This window comes from Zonotrichia albicollis, chromosome 22, assembly GCF_047830755.1.
Source record: "Zonotrichia albicollis isolate bZonAlb1 chromosome 22, bZonAlb1.hap1, whole genome shotgun sequence".
NCBI classification, from domain to species: Eukaryota; Metazoa; Chordata; class Aves; order Passeriformes; family Passerellidae; genus Zonotrichia; species Zonotrichia albicollis.
The window spans coordinates 10369087-10387475 of NC_133840.1; the positions used below are offsets into that span (position 1 = coordinate 10369087).

The window sequence follows — 18389 nt, forward strand, 5'->3', positions numbered from 1 at the left end:
ATTATACTTCCATTATTATATTTCCTTCATTTATGGCAGAGTTGTTCCCTTGCCCACAGATACCCTGAGGTATTTCCAGTAAAGCAAAGCCTGAGAGCTCCTCCATAAAAACTCCAGGCATACCTTCCTCCAGTCTGTACAGCCTGAAATGAGCTTGGATTTTCGAGCATTTATTGCAGTGGTAAAACAATGCCTTCAAAGGCACATAGCCATGAAATCTTTGGGATGAGTGGTTGTTGGGAAGGATGAAAGTTTCACGAGAAAATCTCACAGATATGTATGCTTAGCAGAAAGATTTTTGAAGGAAGAATATGAAGAAGGAATAGAGATGGAAGCAAGTTTTGATATAGAAGAAAAGAATTGCTGAGCCAGTCTCACTGGATAACCAAGGAGGCAAAGGGTGTGTGAGTTAAAGGGGATTTTATGGCTTAGAGCAAAGGATAAACCCACCTCAAACAAGAAGATGTTTTTACCAAGCAGAAAGAGAGCACAGGCAAACAAGGCAGCAAATGCTGCAAGTAGAAAAAAGGTCTCAGAATTTTCCACTGCAAGAAAACTGAGAAACAACTTCTAGCTTAACCTGTAATGTACTGACTTTTAGTGATTGGAGAACAGTAACATGAATATGGTAATTACAGTAGTTATGGTAGGCTATAGATAAAAGCTGACTATCCTGGCTATCCTCTTGGCAGCCCTGGTAGAATGAACCAAACTCAAATCCGAAAAATCCTAGCTTTTTCTTCCATCTCCCACCTTGGCTGGTAGCAATCATTATCATCTACAACCCTAAACTTACCCTCCTCAACTTCTACCTATATGCTATAGAAGTTATATATGAAAATAACTATAAAAAACAACTACAACCGTTTTCCTCGCCCAAAATACAATCAAGATTGGTACTACTGTATGAAGATGCTCAGCAAAGAAAAGTCTATAATGCAATGTAACCTAAACTCAGGGTCTCCAGGCCTGCCTGCAGCTGGAGCTAACAGCTGTGGGCACAACTCTGTCACCCATAATCCCGGGCTGCTGTAACACCTTGGGTACAATAAACTGCATTTTGTACACAATAAACTGCATTTTGTATACAAGAAACTGCATTTTGTATACAATAAGCTGCATTTAGAAGAGCAGCCTAGAGTCCCATATCCCTTATTCAGGCTCTTACAAGCAGCGGTGGGAGGCAGCTGAGCCCAGCAGCAATGAGCCCGTGGGCCAGCAGGGGTGGAGCAGTGTCCCTCAATGTCCCTCAGTGTCCCTCAATGCCCCTCAGTGTCCCTCAGTGTCCCTCAATGTCCTTCAGTGTCCCTCAATGCCCCTCAGTGTCCCTCAGTGTCCCTCAATGTCCCTCAGTGTCCCTTAATGCCCCTCAGTGTCCCTCAATGCCCCTTAATGTCCCTCAGTGTCCCTCAATGTTCCTCAATGTCCCTCAGTGTCCCTCAATGTCCCTCAATGTTCCTCAATGTCCTTCACTTGCCTCAATGTCCCTCAGTGCCCCCCAGTGTCCCTCGATGCCCCTCAATGTCCCTCAGTGTCCCTCAGTTCCCTCACTGTCCCTCAGTGTCCCCCAGTGTCCCTCAATGTCCCTCAGTGTCCCCCAGTGTCCCCCAGTGTCCCTCAGTGTCTCTCAATGTCCCTCAGTGCCCTTAATGCCCATCAGTGTCCCTCAGTGTCCCTCAATGCCCATCAGTGTCCCTCAGTGTCCCTCACTGTCCCCCAGTGTCCCCCAGTGTCCCTCAGTTCCCTCACTGTCCCTCAGTGTCCCCCAGTGTCCCTCAATGTCCCCCAGTGTCCCTCAGTGTCCCTCACTGTCCCCTGCGCTCTCTCCCGCAGGACCCCGGCCATGATCGGCTGCTCCTTCGTGGTGAACAGGAAATTCTTTGGCGAGATTGGGCTGCTGGACCCCGGCATGGACGTGTACGGAGGGGAGAACATCGAGCTGGGCATCAAGGTCAGTGCCATGGGCAGCAGGATGTCACCTGAGGGTGCTCCCAGGAGCCCAGAGGTGTCACTGGGCTGAGCAGTGACTGGGATCCTCAGGGCAGCTGGGGGGTTCTGGCATTCACAGCGTTTTAATTTCACTTTGCGGGAGAAAAATGACTCGGTTCTGGGGATGAGTTTCATTTTTTTTTCCTCGGATTCCAATCTGTGTGAGCTGATGCAAAAAGCTGCTGGGATGAAGTGGCATTTCCAGCTTGAACCTGGCTGTGTTGTCACAGTGTTGTTGGAAGTTACAGGGATCTTTAATAAGCACAGTTGGGTGAGCAGTGTTTGGGGGTGCTGGGGCTCCTCTGAGTGTCTCAGGAAGACACAAAGCCTGCAAATATTTTCCATTTGCATTTAGCATCTGCAAATAAAACGTGCTCACAAGCACAAAAGCTGCTTTGAACAGTGAAACTCTACAAGGCAGGATTTCAGAGCTGCCTCAGTGCCTCCCCCTGACAACATCCCCTGATTGCTGTGTACAATATTAGATCTGGCTTAGTGATTCAAGTGTTTACACACACTGAAGTGATTCATAAGTGATGAATTCCATGTTCAGAGTAACCTGGGATGGCAGAGTCTGTGGAGATTCTTCCAGGCATGCTTTGGAGTACACTTGTGCATTAACGAGCTGATAGGGGGAGGCTGGAGACTTCTAACTGGAAAATTGCATTGATTGTGCTGTTGTAAAAATGAAAAATCATTGTTCAGCTCAGAGATTCACCAGAGGATATCTGCTTTGCTGGCAAGGCACAGGAAACTTAGGAAATCTGTTGTTGTTGGCTATGGGGAGCAATAATCTCCCTTAAACAAGGGAGTGGAAATTAAAGGTTTTCAATGTGCCACAGAGCTCCTCTCCTTGTGAAGTAATTACTGCTCATCCTGCAGTGGGGCTGCAGAGATCCCTCTCCAATCCCAGCTCCTCTCGTGCCTCTCCTGCTTTGTTTGGGTTTGGGATTTTTGGTCTCATTGTGGAGCTGCTCTTCTCACAGTAATTTCAGCTAATTTGCCTGGTTTGGGGGAATTTCATTGAAAATTGGCATCTTAACTGGAAAAATTGGATGGATGTCTCAGAGAAAGCGGTGGGCGTTTGTCCTCTTCTTGTTCATGTGCTGAATTTTTTAGAAAGGCCCATAAACATTCTTGTGGGGAAAAAAACCCTTCTGTTCCCCAAGTGACTTTCCCAAGCTTGAGTTTCCAAGCCATGCATTTTCACACTCATGCTGCATGTTCTGGTCAAGGTTTTTAAATTACTGGTGGTTTTGAGAGGCAAAATACTTTAAAATCTGCCTTGTAAGGCTGCACAGAAAGTAGAATTTTAAAGATTATTGAGCTCCAAAAATCTATTTGTGGGTGTTTTGCTGTTTTGCCTGATAAGTGGCTGTCTGGAGTCCCAAAGGCAACTTGGGGGCTCCTTGGTTGTTTCAGTGATTCCTGGATGAAAATAAATGCAGAAAGTGCTTCTTTTTGATGATGGTGCAAATTCCATCTTCATTCTGAGAATCCTGGGGCACTTTTAAATGTTTCATGGATGTGATTGTCCCTCTCTGCTCTGCACTGGTGCAGCCTGACCTCAAATCCTGGCAGCAGTTTTGGCACCAAAATATCTGAAAAATCTAGTCAGAACTGCCCAAAGAACAAAAACAAAGTAATAAATTCATTGAGGCTACAAGAAGGGCATGGAAAATTCAGAGTGTTTCAGGCAAAAGCACAAGGTAACCTTGTGGTTATGGGAAAATAAATTGAGTAATCTGAATAAGAAATGGAAATAAAGAATTGAGAAGGTTGAGCTGGACTAACCTGGAAAGGCCAAAGCCCTGTACAAGAGTCCTGATTATAAATAAACTAACTAAATTAATTAAATAAATGCTTCAGGATGGGGCATTTAGAGAAAAAAGAAAACAATGTTATCTCATTTGCTTCTCCTGTGTTTTGCTGCTTTGGAATGTGGTTGGAGATTGTTTATCCAACATGTGAATTGTTTTAACTTCATGACCAATCATGGTCAGGCTGTGTTAAGACTCTGGAGAGAGTCACAAGTTTTTAATTAGTTAGTATAGTTTTAGTATAGCATAATAAATATAATATAATATAATATAATATAATATAATATAATATAATATAATATAATATAATATAATATAATATAATAGCCTTCTAAGAACATAAAGCCAGATTAATAATTTCCTTCCTGCCATGGGGGACCCCAAAAAACCACATGGTGCCCAATCTCATGGTTTGAAAGTGCTGCTGCTGCTGTGGGTCCCTGGCAGCTCCAGCTGGGAATTTTGTCACAGAGATTTCTTTCCCCATCCCTGCTCCTCCTGCTGGAAAGTTTTCATTTCTTTTGGAGCTGTTTGTGGCCCTGGGTTTCAGTGAGTGTGACTAAGTGGGGAGGCTGCCTGGGCTCTTGTGCTCTGCAGGGAGGCTTAATGGCTTTTCATGGTTAGTCACAGACATTCCCTAAAGATGCTCCATAAAATTGTGTGGATCTGCTGGAATAAAGATGCCAAAGTCTGTGCCATGGCTGCTGCCACGGTTTCCAAGTCTGGGATGGGCTGCAAGGTTGTTTTCAGAGTATTTTGTGCTTGTGTCATGCATTGCTAATTAAAGTTATTTGAGTTGTCTTTTCGAGATTAATTTAATCAATAGGGATATTATTACTACTTTGATGGTATCATTTGTACAAATTGTCACTTGAAGAAAGCAATTAACTGAGAATGCTTATTAGCTGATCTATTCCACACCTTATTTGTGCTGCAGGAATCGATTATTGGATTCATTAAGTCAAGCACAATTCAGGGATCCCTTTGAGGTTTAACCACTGACTTGAGCTGCTTTTACTGCTGCTGTTAAATTGGCTGGGGGTCGGCCTGGAGCTTTAAAAGTATTTCCAGAAGGAAAGCGTGGCATCTCCTCTTAATACCCCAGACTTTTTCCCCCGAGATTTGTCCTCTGAATCCAGCAAGGCAGATCACTGGTGCTGCCAAGCCAGAGAATTTATGTGCACGGGGCACATGGGGTGGGATTCCCATGGAATCATGGACTGGTTGTGTTGGGAGGGATGTTAAAAACCATCTGATCCCACCCTGCCATGGCAGGGACACCTCTCACTGTCCCAGGTGCTCCCAATGTCCAGCCTGGCCTTGGGCACTGCCAGGGATCCAGGGGCAGCCACAGCTGCTCTGGGCACCCTGTGCCAGGGCCTGCCCACCCTCACAGGGAAAAATTCCCAATTCCCAACATCCCATCCATCCCTGCTCTCTGTCCATTTGAAGCCATTCCCTGTCCCTGTCCCTCCATCCCTTGTCCCCAGTCCCTCTCCAGCTCTCCTGGAGCCCCTTTAGGGTCTGCAAGGGGCTCTGAGGTCTCTCCAAATCCTTCCCATCTCTATCCTGAGCACCCCCAGCTCTCCACCCTGGCTCCAGCCCTGGAGCAGCTCTGTGGCTTCCTCAGGATTTGCTCCACGTCCTTCCCTCCAGCCAGGAATGAAACTCTGGGCTCACCTAGCAGGGAAAGAAATGGGGGAGTTGGAGCAAGATGTGGAAAAACCAACAGGGAAACCACGAAAACCTGGAGAAATTGTCTTTATCAGCCAGGGGGGTTGCATCTGGCACTGCTGTGTGGGGCTGTGAGGGGATGGATCAGCTCTCTCTCCTCCATCTTCGGGCACAAGGAGCATGGAGCAGCTACTCCAGACCTGCTGGTGCCTTGCAGGACCTTATAGGCTCCTGCAGGTCAGCAAACATCAAAACCAAAAAAACCAAAAAAGCCCAAAAAGAATAAAACAACAAAAAACACACACAAAAAACCCCCCCAAAAAAACCCCAAAAAACCCCCAACCCTAAACATAAAAAGAGTTTGAAACAATCAATCAGAAAACCCCACACTCCAAACATGCCAGCAATATAAACTCCAGACCAGTATTTTATAAGTATCTTATCTGTCAGACACCAATATCCAGTTAGAAATTAGGGCTTAAGGATGTTTGCAAATAAAAATCAAGTTAATTTGGAGGGAAATAAGACCAGGGTAGGCCTGACCTTGGGAAAGCTCTCAGAAATACTGATACACCAGGAATACACAACCTCCATCTGTTTGTTTGTACCTGCACCCCTGGTAGAGGAGATTTTGCTCTTCACAGTGATTGTGGTGTGGTGGGAAGAAATATTTGCAGCCCTGAACAATACCCAATCACTGCCTGCATTTGTTTGAAGAGCAGGAATCAGCACAAGTGCGAGCCCAGCTCTGAGCTCTGCCATTTGAGCAGTCAGCTCGGGATTTGCAGGGTGCTCGAGGGTGCTTTGGCTGGAGCTCTGCTCTTGTTTTCTAAACGGATAAAATGCTCTCCATCCCAGCCTCCTGCAGGGGTGGAGCTGTGTTGGGATTGTTCCTGAGCAGTTGAGGGTTGTTTCTGTCCCTGCTGGGGAAGGGGTGGCAGGAGGTGCCCAGATCACCTCCCTCTGAGAATAAAGGGTTTGTCCTCCCTGTTATCTGCTGGAGAGGGGAGCAGGGAGGAAGGACTGATTGTCACCCCAGCTGATTCTCCTCTTGTCCCTGACAAGCTGATTTTCATGCTGGGAAGGCTCTGATCATCTTTGCTGGGAAATGTGACGGCTCTGCCCGTGCAATAACCGTGTGAGAGTCACTGGTGGGTGAAGAAATCCATTTCAGGACTCAGCCATGCCTCGTTGTCACTTCAAACTCTGGCAGGTGTCAGCTTTTCACTGATTCTCCTGGGATTGGTGCCTCTGGCAGGCAGTACTTGGGATTTGTCAGGGGCTGCTTTAACACTGGGCCAGCTCAGAGCCTGTCCAGGGCCTGGGTGGTGAAACCCAGATGTGGAGAGAGGAACAGCAGCCCTGGGGCTCTTGGGCTGTGGAGCCAGGACAGGGCTGTGTAGGTCTCAGGTTTGGTGTTGCTGAAATGGCTCCAAAGGTATTAAAATCACTTTTTCTCCCAGCCCCATGACCAAAGAAATTGAGATTCCATGGTTTTCTGCTTTTCATGGTTGTTTATTTTCTCTGATCTGTTCCATTCTGTCTCTGACCTGCTGAGATCTGTCCAGCAGGTCGGGTTGTGGCACAGTCCCTGCCCTTGGGGTGCTGTTGGCTTTTCATACTAAGAACTGTGTGTACTTTATTTACAATAACTTTCAAATACCTATCACCTATGTTAGACAGTCTGTCTCTACTCTAAACCAATCCAGAAGTGTCACCATCACAGCAGAAGATGGAGGGCAAGAAGAAGAAGGAGAAGGAGAGGACATACCCAGATTCCTCCATCTTGCCTCTTGAACCCCCATTCTAAATCCCCAAAACTCTACTTTTTCACCCTGCGACAAATTCATTATCATTCTACTCAAACTCTTGTGTATCTTGTATTATGTATCTTGTAAATCTTCACACAAAGCTGGTGATTGTTTCTATGGGCTAAAATCAAAGGCACAGGTGTTTGTGACTCTGTGCCAAGGTCTCTGAGCCCCTGCCAGGATCTGGAGTCCTCCAGGGCAGCCAGAGCAATGTTCTGGGTCCCAACAGGCAGGTCCATGGATCTGGCAGAGTTTGCTTTCTTTGTGCCCTTCACCAGTGGGTTTCAGACACCCTGAGGGAGCTCCTGCTGTGCTCTGACTCTGCTCTCACTCACCCATGTTGTTCTTTCTGCTGCATTTTGGTGAGGTCTGAGCTTCCCCTGCTGTAGAATTTGGCTCTCACTGACTCTGTTCACTGAGAGACTCCTTGGACAGGTGCTCCCAGCCCAGCTGGGGACTCCCAAGACACCTCCAGTGTCCCCAGGAGAGCTGGCTTTTGGGTTTCCATACCACACTGTGTTTCTTGGGCATGACTTCCACCACTTGAACTTCTCCTGGGCTTCCATCTCTCCATCCTCTGTGGGGCAATGTGACCGTGTTCACAGAGCTCTCAGGGTGAGGGAAGAGACGAGGATCTGACTCCATGTTTCAGAAGGCTGATTTATTATTTTATGATATGTATTACATCAAAACTATACTAAAAGAATAGCAGAAAAGGTTTCATCTCAGAAGCCAAGCTAAGCTAAGAACAGAAAGAGAAAGAATAACATAGGCAGCTGTCCCAGACTCTGTCTGAGCCAGCTGACTGTGATTGGCCATTAATTACAAACACCCACATGAGACCAATCCCAGATGCACCTGTTGCATTCCACAGCAGCAGATAATCATTGCTTACATTTTGCTCCTGAGGCCTCCCAGCTTCTCAGGAGGAAAAATCCTAAAGAAAGGATTTTTTCATAAAAAGATGTCTGTGACACCTGGGGAAGCTGTTTTATAGCAGCTCTCCCTGGAGGACAACTGTCCTCCAAAGTACTCCTGGGTGCCTGGAACCAGCACTGGAATCTGCCCTCCCTCTTCCCTGAGGTGAGCATCAGCACATTTGCTCTGTGTGTGCTGGGATATAAATTACTCTGTGACAGTGGTCACAGGGGTTTTCAGGTGAAGGGAGAGACGAGAATGTTGACTCCATGTTCAGAAGGCTTGATTTATTATTTTATGATATATATATTACATTATATACTATACACTATATATATATTACATATATACTAAAAAGAAATAGAAGGAAAAGGTTTCCTCAGAAGTTAGCTAAGCTAAGAATAGAATAGAAAAGAATGATAACAAAAGCAGCTCTCTCAGAGTCTGAGATAGCTCGGGCCTTGATTGGCCATTAATTATAAACATCCAACATGGGCCTATCACAGATGCACCTGTTGCATTCCACAGCAGCAGATAATCGTTGTTCACATTTTGTTGCTGAAACTGCAGCTTCTCAGAGGGAAAAATCCCAAGAAAGGATTTTTCATAAAAGATGTCTGCGACATTACCCCATAAACCAGAAAAAGCAGCCTTATCTCTCCCTAAAATCCAACTCCCAGCAAACCTGAACTTTGTCTTCTGACAAAAAAAACACTCTTGGGAAATGCCAAGGAAAATGTGACACCAAGAAATGAGGCTCATCATGAGCTGAGGTGAGGAATGAGGAGTTTTTTCATCCCATAATTTTCCTAAAGCCTTTGGAAAGTTCCCTGCCTGTTGTGACTACAAAGCAAGGGGATTTTTTGTCTTTTTATCTGTCCTTTCTTAGGAGCAGACTCACTTGTGATGCACCTGCTGGGGCTGTGGGACACACAGGTCCCTTCCCACCTCAGCCAGAGCCACAAAGTTGATTTTTTCCCTCTTCTGGAGTCGGTGACTCAGGCAGGGCAGGAGCAGCCCTGTTTCAGTGAGCATTGCCTTTTTCCAGGGATGACAGTCTCTCTTCATTGACTACAGATTTCCCCTAAGCTCCAGGATTATTCCTGGTAAGATGTAATCAATGCTGTTGCACTCCTGTGATTTCCAACCCAAAACATCAGAGTTAAAAATTCCCAAGCAGCTTTTAGTGTGTTTGGGGTGTCTGTGAGGCTTTGCTGTCCTCTCCCAAGGACTTTGAGGTCAGGCCTGTTCTTTTTACAAACAACCCCCATTTTGAGGCTCTCAGAGCTGGTTAAGCTGCATTTCCTTCTCATCTGAACTCCTCCTGGACAGAGAGTGCAGCTGGAAGACCACACACACTAAAGCAGCACAGAATGTGAAAAAATACAAAAGCTGAACCTGAGGCATCATTGGCATATTCTTACTTAAAGTATAGAAACATAAGTAAACATAGAAACATGATTTTTCTGCCTAATGTCTGCGCATTGTATTTTTACATCAATCCAAGGCTGCACATCAATCCTTTCAGTGTCTGTGGAAGGTCCTGGCAGCCTGATGGGATGGCAGGGAGCAGACTGACAGCCCATGCCTGCCCACTCCATCCCAGCCTGCAGACACAGCAGTGACAGTGACAGGGTTTGTGACCCAGCCTTGTCCCAACCCTGCATTTCCAGCTTCAGGAGACCTTCCTGCCTCCTCCTCCATCCAATGTGGCTGCAGCACCCAGCATCGCCTCCTGGGTGCCCTTTGGACACCCAAATCCCTGGGATGCCCCAGTTCTTGCTGTGGGATCGCTGCAGAGCCTGTGTTTGGTGCCAGGGCCAGGCTGGGTGGGTGCTGCCCTTCCAGCCCCCCAATCCCAGTGTTTGGGGCAGCCCCTGCTCCTTCAGCGTGCTGGGCTGGGTGTGCTCCCCTGTCATTGGCACTGCTAGAAATGAAGGGATGGGACCATTTTGGGGCTAGGAATGATTTATTGCTCAGACAAACATCAGTCTCAGAGGCTGTGAGATTCTAAAGGAGCAAGAACTCAGCCATAGCTCAGGAGCAGTCACAAGTTCTTTGTCACGAGAACTTTCTAACCCAATGGACAGTTGCCACAGGGTTTATTTTGCTTTTCTCACCTATCACCTTTACTTACTTCTGCTCACTGTGGATGCTTTTGTCCAATGGCTTCAGTCTCACATGCTCACATATTATTATAACTATTGTAACTTCTAAACTCTTAGCTACTCTATACAGCCATGCCCCTGCAATATAAACCCTTCACCATCTCATCAATGCACTTTCTCACTTACTTAAGGTGATGCCTTCTGAAGGCTGACCTGGAACAGAGGCTAGACAGAGCTAAAGAATAAAGCAGGGATTTATTAAGAGGCCTCATGGATACACCTTGGGCAGCACAACCCAAAATGGTCACAAAATGCACATCTGGTCACAGGGTCTCACACTTTGATCAGTTATGCTCCATTTGCATCTTGCAGTTCATTGTCCAGTTCCAGCTTTAGCCCATGCACTCCCATCCTTCTTGTTTTTCTCTCTCCAGCCCATGTTGTCTAGCTTGGTGCCCAGCTGGAGCAGGAATTGTTTTGTCTCCCTGCTCTGTGCACAGAGCTCACCATTCCCTAATATGAAGCCCAGACCCACACACTAAAGCAGCACAGAATGTGAAAAATATAAAAGCTGAACCTGAGGCATCATTGGCATATTCTTACTTACAGCTACAGAAACATAAGTTTATGATTTTTCTGCCTAATGTCTGTGTATTGTATTTATACATCAATCCAAGCTTCTCCCAGGGCTGCAGATGAAACCCCTCAGTGTCTGAGGAAGGTTATGTTTTTCTGTTTCCCACCCTTCCCTGTGTCTGTCTCCAGCCCCATATTCAGGGCAAGGCTGGCAGCAGGATCCTGCCTGGCTCCAGAGCTTTGGGAAAGGCTCTGGATGATCCCTGTGGGACTGTGCCCTGTCCAGCCCATGGCTCCCTCTGATCCAGACAGGTCCTGGGACTCCCCATGCTTGCTGTGCCCTGTTCAGGGGGATTTGGTGGGCCTGAAGCTCGGTTGGGGCAGGAATTGCAGCCCCTCCTGGGTGTAGGAAAGGTGTTGGCATCCTTGGGCTCTACCAGGACCCCAGCAGCTCCTTAAATCCTCTCACATTCACTGGCTCCCTTCTCCCACAGCATTCCCAGTCCTTGCAGATCTGTGGGACTGCTTCAGGGCAACAGGGATGTTGTCTTATATATCAAGAGTTCTATTATCATTATAGTGCAAGGATGCCATATCATCAGTTTCATACCTTCTGATGTTTCTCACAAGCATCTCCTCTAAACACTGACTCCTCTTGGTCCTTGCAGCAGCCATCTGACTCTAGATCCCACCAATCCACTCTTTTATATCACTGTTCTTATTTGCTATAGGTGTGGCCTGTTAAGATCAAGCCTGCTCCTAATCTCTAGTAATTGGTTCAGCTGCAACTCATTGGGGGATAAGATAACATTCTATACACCTTCATTTACCCATACTGTATCCCCCTACACAGGGAGGAGAAAATTCCTAGCCAAATTTGGTGAGAATTGATCATGTTTTTTCCTCCAGCCATCCTGGAAAATCCCCCCTTTCCTTCCCTGAGCAGGGGGAGCCTGGCACTGAGCCTGGCACCTATCCCTTGGCGTGACAGCCCTGAGAGTGTGACAGCCCTGAGCACCCTGAGATCCCAGTGGGAACAGCTGGGCAGCATTCCCACATCCCTGTGCCTTTGTCCCTGTCTGCAGGGTCCTTGTCACCCCAGGAACTCTGTGGGGCTCCTGAGCAGCATTCCTGTGTCCCTGTGCCTTTATCCCTGCCTGCAGGGACCCCAGGAGCTCTGTGGGGCCCCTGAGCAGCATTCCCACATCCCTGTCTGCAGGGATCCCAGGAGCTCTGAGGGGCTCCCTCTGAGCAGCATTCCCATGTCCCTGTGCATTTATCCCTGCCTGCAGTGTCATTGTGACCCCAGAGCTCTGTGGGGCTCCTGAGCAGCATTCCCATATCCCTGTACATTTATCCCTGCCTGCAGGGTCCTTGTGACCCCAGAGCTCTGAGGGGCTCCCTCTGAGCAGCATTCCCAGTCAGAGCCCTGGAAAGGGAATTCCCTCCAGCAGGGAGCTCTCTGCCTCCTCTGAGGTGATTCATTATTCACAGCCAGGCTGCTGGCTCAGAGATGATCTGATGGCTCTGATGCACCTCTGCCTAAGGCCTGAGAGGTGTTCAAGCTCTTTTATCCCTCTCCTGATGCCAGGCTTTCCTTAGGAGTCCCTCAGCAGGGAAGATGCTGTTGCTCACATTCTCAGCAGCTCCTGGTGCTGGAGCTCACCCCAGCTCCTCCTGCCTCACATCCCAGAGGATTCAGGGCTGGCTCAGCCTTCCTTGGCTCTGGCTGAAAGCTCTGCCCCTGAGGCACTGGATGCCATGGAGCTGAAGGATCTCTTGGGGTATTTCTGCTCAAGGATCAGAGCAGCATCTCCTGCCTCTCTTGGAAGCTGCTGGTGCAGCAAGCAGTTCAGAAAATGAGATGAAATTCCAGCTCTGAGTGCCCAGGCTGGGATCCAGCAGAGCACTTAACCTCAGCCACCTGGGCAGCCCTTTTCATTCTGGGGGTGCTGTTCCGCCTGCCTAAGTGCAGTTCTGGATCGAGGCCTCTGGAGCTGAACTTGAGCCATAAGAGTTAATATGTCCAGAATTTAATTTTCCCCTGAAGAAGGTGTTGTTCCTCATCCTTGCCCCTCCAAACAGTGCTTCCATCTGATGAGCTAATTAACTCATCTGGCTCTAAAATACAAATACATTCTTCTTGCCTTTTGTCATGTGCCACCACCTTCTCAGGAGTTATTATGTCTTATTTACACAGAAAATACAGGAGGGGGGAAGTGAACCTGTTCAGTGCTTGAATTTACACCCAAAACCTCAGTACCAAACCCATTATTTCATATTCATCTACAGACACAAAATATGTGTTAATTAACCAAAGTGCTGCTAGTGGGCATATGCAAATGAAGTGGCATCAATCAGGGCAGGATCACCTTTTTTTTTGAGTTTTTCCTTTATTAAGAAAGGAGTTTTCCCTTTATTAAGAAATACAGTTTTGTGCTGACTGCAGTTGCTTAATATCAGATCTGTGCCTTGAAGCTCAGCCTGCAAAGAGCCTCAGAATCTCCCAGCACTGGAAATGATGCAGCTGATAATGAAGAATTCCTGTGTAATCCCAGGGAGGACAGAGCTGTCTGGGTCTGCCTCAGGCACAGAGAAGCCCAGTTTATTTTTCTAGGAGGTGTTTCATTCTGTCAAAGCAGCAGAACTAAACTGAGAGAGACAATTAGGCATAAATTCACATTTGGAGGAAATATATTGAATTTAAGGTGAAAAATGGGATGGAAAATCTGCAGCTTTGCTTTTCCAAGACACAGGGTGACCCCCAGGATCTGCACTAGAGCTGGGACAGAGGGGGATCCTTGGGCTCTGTCCTTTCGCTGCTCCCTGGGTGCCTCTGCCAGGGAATTCCTCAGTTTGGGAATCCCTCAGGTCTGTGCCCAGCCCTTTGAACAGCCCGTCCTGCACATCTCCCAGGCCAGGGAGGAGCTCCTGTGTGCAGGAGGAGCTTTGGCAATGAGCAGCTCAGGGCTGAGCTCATCCAGCGTCTCCTTTATCTCACTGCACCTTTGGCATCAGTCAAGCTGATTGTTCCCTTACCAGAGGAAATACTGGATATTAACTGCTCAGCCAGGACTGGGGGAAGGTGCTGGAACCTTTAAATGTTTAAGAAAAGCTGGCAAAGAGATTGTGAATGATGAAGAATCGTCTGGCTCTCTGGTCTTGTCTATCCTGAGATGTTGATCCCCACCAAAGGGAGATAACTGTCATGGACATATTTGATGAAAAATCCTTTCCTTAGGAGTTTTTCTCCTGAGAAGCTGAGAGGCCTCAGAAATGAAATGTAAATATTAACTATCTGCTGCTGTGGAATGCAACAGGTGCATCTGTGATTGGTCTCATGTGGTTGTTTGTAATTAATGGCCAATCACAGTCAGCTGGCTTGGACTCTCTGGTCAGTCACAAGATTTTATTATCACTCCATTCCATTCCTATTCCTTGCTGGCCTTCTGATGAAATCCTTTCTTCTATTCTTTTAGTATAGTTTTAGTATGTCATTTCCTTTTAATATAATATGTATCATAAAATAATAAATCAGCCTTCTGAAACATGAAGTCAAAATTCTCATCTCTTCCCTCATCCTGGGACCCCTGTGAACAGCACCACAGGCAGCTGCTGATTTTCACCTTTCAGGTGGCACAGGAGGGTTCCCAGTGTGATCCCCAGCTGCTCTGGGTCGCTCCTGTGCCTGCCCATTTTATTCCTGGAGCTCTGAACTGAGGGAATTGATGCAAATCCCAGGGATGAACCGTCCCTCTGTGAAATCTGTGCTGTCAGGACACATTTTCCTCTTTCCAGTCCCCTCCAATCTGTGAGCTCCAGCAGAGTGAACCCAAACCCACACCTGGGGCTCAGCTGTCAGCCCCCATCAGGCTGGATTTGGTCAATTCTGCAGCTGCAGAGCTGCAAACAAACTTTGCATCTGCAAGTTCAGTGCTCCCCCTCTCCTTCCTGGGATTTTGGGTTTAAATCCATCTAAATGTACAGAATTACATCTGGTTTCTATTAAGCATTTTGGCTTTGGCCATTTTGAAGCTCTGTGGGTCTGCAACAAGCTCATGTTCCTTGTTGGATTATTCCAGGGTCAGGAACGTGGCCTTTGGCTGTGAACACTGAAACCCAGCATTCCTGTGGTTTTGGTTTATGCTCAGCCAGCTCCAGATCCTGTAGACTCTCACCAGCCTGGTGAGCTCATATTTTGGCAGAAATTGTTTTCTCCTTATCTGTGCTTGTTCCAGAGGTGGGCAGTCACAGGAGATGTTCCTGCTTTAGTGGCCAGCAAAGATGTCTTCATTCCACACTTGAAAAAAGCAGAGCTGGAAAAAAATGCAGTTTCCTGATGTTCCCAGCAGCTCCTGCCCTGACAAAGCCCCTGTGCCATCCAGGCTCCTTCAGCCACAGCCAAATCCATCAGAGCAGGGCATCACTTCTCCATAGCTTTGCCAAAGGCTCTCCCAGCTCCTCCCTGAGCCCCTGGGCTGCAGCTCCTGGCCAGGGGTTTGTGTCCTGGGGCTGCATCTCCACCTGCTCCTGAGCCCACGGGGAAGAGCTCCCAAAAGGTTCAGGAAGCAGAGGCAGGTCCCTGTGGCTCGGGATGTGAGCATGGCAGGAGCAGCACCAGGCCCTTCCCAGCAGGGCACCTCACTGGTAATTTCTGCTGACAACCCAAAATCAGCCAAGTGAACCATTTTAAAAGCCCTTCAGAACTGCTCACTTCCATCATTTGCTGCTTTTGTCAGGCACACAGAAGTGTCTTGCTGTGTCTTTTGTCTCGTTTTTACAAGAGCTCTGTTGTCTATTTAGATTAAATTACAGGAGCAAGCAGTTGTTCAGGGATGAGCACTGGGATGATATGAGGAGAGTGTTCAGCAGCAGGAGCAGGCTGGTTACCTCAGCTGTGTGAGAAAAACAATGCTCACCTCCAAGAATTTAAAATGTTTATTAAAACCTTATCAAAAATACAACAGCAGACTGAATAGAGAAAATATTACAGCACCAGGAGCAGAGGATTTTCCCACCATGTGCTCACCCACACCATGGAGGTTTCCCTTTAACCCTTCAGCCCCTCCCAAAGTTCTGTCCACGGACTCCTCCTTCCCTGCCCAGTGCTGGAGATCCCTGCCTGACACCTTGATTGGAGCTCAGGGGCTGCCACAGGAACGAGTGACCCTCCCAAATGTCCCCAACCCAGGGCACCCTTGAGAACAACACAAGGGGGGTAAAACACAACTATAAATCTGTAAAACTGCTCCTAACGTATATACAATGACATTTGTATTTTAATTGTGAGAGTGTTCTGGTTTGAAAGCAAAACCAGTGAGAGACTCCAAGTCAGAAATAGAATTTATTAGGAAGAGGGGAAAAAAAATTAAATACATGCAATAATACAAAAGAAAAACCATGGACAGAGTCAGAATACAACTCGACACTCTGTTGGTCAGGATGTTGGTAGCAATCCAGATGAAATGGTCTTGTTGAAATGGTGATCCTGTAGAAACCACCTGGTAGCTCTTGTCCTCTGGAAAACCAGTGGATAAGGGCTGCCTGCTCTGTCCCAAACCCCAGATTATATCCAGGTGGGAATGCTGAGCTCCTCCCCCTGGGTGGAACATCTCACAGTGGGATGTTCTCATTCTGAGTCATGTGGGGAGTCCATTAAACAGAAATGGCTCCTGGAAGGAGTTATCTGTGAGCCATGGGCAAGGCATTGATGGGCCCATTAACAAAAGACAGTGCCCCTCCTGGTTTCAGCAGCTCTTGAGAATATATCTTAATATTGTAACCTAGGACAGAGAGTCAGCCATCACCTTAGTCATCTATCACAGGTGGAACAGCCAGAAAATAGAGTTTTTTCCTCCTGTACAAGCTCAGATGCAGCAGTTGGAGCTGCATCCCGTGTGGATGGGTGCCCAGTGGAAGTGCAGCCCATGGAGGGGGTGTCTGGTGTCCCCAGGTGAGGTGAGGGACTGGGACAGGTTCGGATTCAGTTACTTTGGAGGGTCTGGAGCAGGTTCTGCTGCTCTGCTGGTGCTTGGTTTGAGGAGCCAGGGGCTGTATCCCCATCCCTGGGGGAGGTGAGGACCCTTCTGACAGAAGGGGTGGGATGGGGGGCATTTGTGTCATCCCTGCCTCCAAAACCCTCTGGTGGAAATTTGCTCCCCACACCAAGGAGCTCGGCCCTGCATCCTGCTTCAAAGTGCCTCTTCCTTCTAAAATCTCTGCTGCATTTAAATTTAAAAAACATTTACAGCAGCTGCATTTTCATTTTCTGGGAGGGACACGTAGACACTGAATCCTCTTCCCCCATTCCCACACTTTTATGTCCAATAAAATTGAGAAGTATCTTCCCAAAATGAGCAGCCAGGGGAGTGTGAGCCTGGGCTGCCTGGTTTCATTTGCTCCAGGGGTAGCACTCGCTGTGTTTAATGGATTTGCTTGGTTTTCTGGGACACATTTAAAGGAGAAAATGTGTTTATTGGCATCAAATTTAGAAGACCTGTAACGTTTAAGAGGGAGATATGTTTGAAAATGTGATATGAAATGGGGAATTGTCAGTTTTGCTGTCTTTGCAGAAGTTCTGGCAGTTTTACTGACCAGGTTTCTGTGGTGCAAATAGAATTTGAGCCCTAAAAAACTGAATGCATAATAAAATACCTATGGCATGCCATCATTTCTGGTTATGTTACTGTAACTGGGGTGTATATCTAAAGGCAATCATCACTGTAGAGGAGGGAGGAAAACAGAGAGAGCGCTTTAAATTTCATTAGACATTGAAACATCTGAAGGAGGAACTCTAATGGTTATATATAATAAACCTCTTTTTTTATCTTCCCATAAAATTGTATCTCTTTTCCTTTTTCCCCTCAAGTTGAGCTGCCTTGCAGCGTGCAGGGTGCTGAAATAAATCGATGATTAACTAAACAACAGGAATTCATAAACCTCCTTATTTTATAGCAACATTTAAGGCAGTGCACAGTGCCTGCTCCCCAGGCTGATCTACGCCCCCAGGTCCATTATCTGAGCTGTAGATAAATGAGGAGTTATATCTGCTGGAGGTTATGCTCAGGTAGTTCCCACCCTGCTGGTGTAAATCCAGGGCTTTATGGAAGGAGAAGAGCAATATTCTTTATGGGTACAAGGAAATGTGACCCAGGGCTGGAGATCTCAGGGGATGAAGCTGCTCCTGCTGAGCGTTTCTCAGCACATCTTCAAGAAGTGCAAATCACATTTCTTTTCCTGGGCTCCCACATTTCCATTCCAGTTAAGAGCAAGTCCTGGGGCATTGGGGCTGGCTGCTTTCATTGTGGAAAGCATCACAGGATGGGAGAAAGGAAAGCTGTGTTAAAGCTGTGCTCTGAGGAAGCAGCTGAGTGTTATCAGGGAAAGCATTTAGCTCCTGCAAGTCAAATGGAGCAGCTTCAAGAGTCTTGGCAGCTGAAAGGCATGAGCAGCCATTGCACAAATGCTCCTGCAATCACCTGGAAGGGCTGTGG

General features: G+C 47.2%; 1 protein-coding gene across 1 annotated transcript in view; it reads left to right on the top strand.

Moving 5' to 3' along the window:
• Nucleotides 1–18389, top strand: part of GALNT17 (polypeptide N-acetylgalactosaminyltransferase 17) — a 237154-nt gene that overhangs the window by 147831 nt on the left and 70934 nt on the right. Inside the window, exon 6 of the mRNA XM_074557284.1 lies at nucleotides 1834–1951. Coding sequence (XP_074413385.1) covers nucleotides 1834–1951 — 118 coding nt within the window. The remainder of the gene's footprint in view (nucleotides 1–1833; nucleotides 1952–18389) is intronic.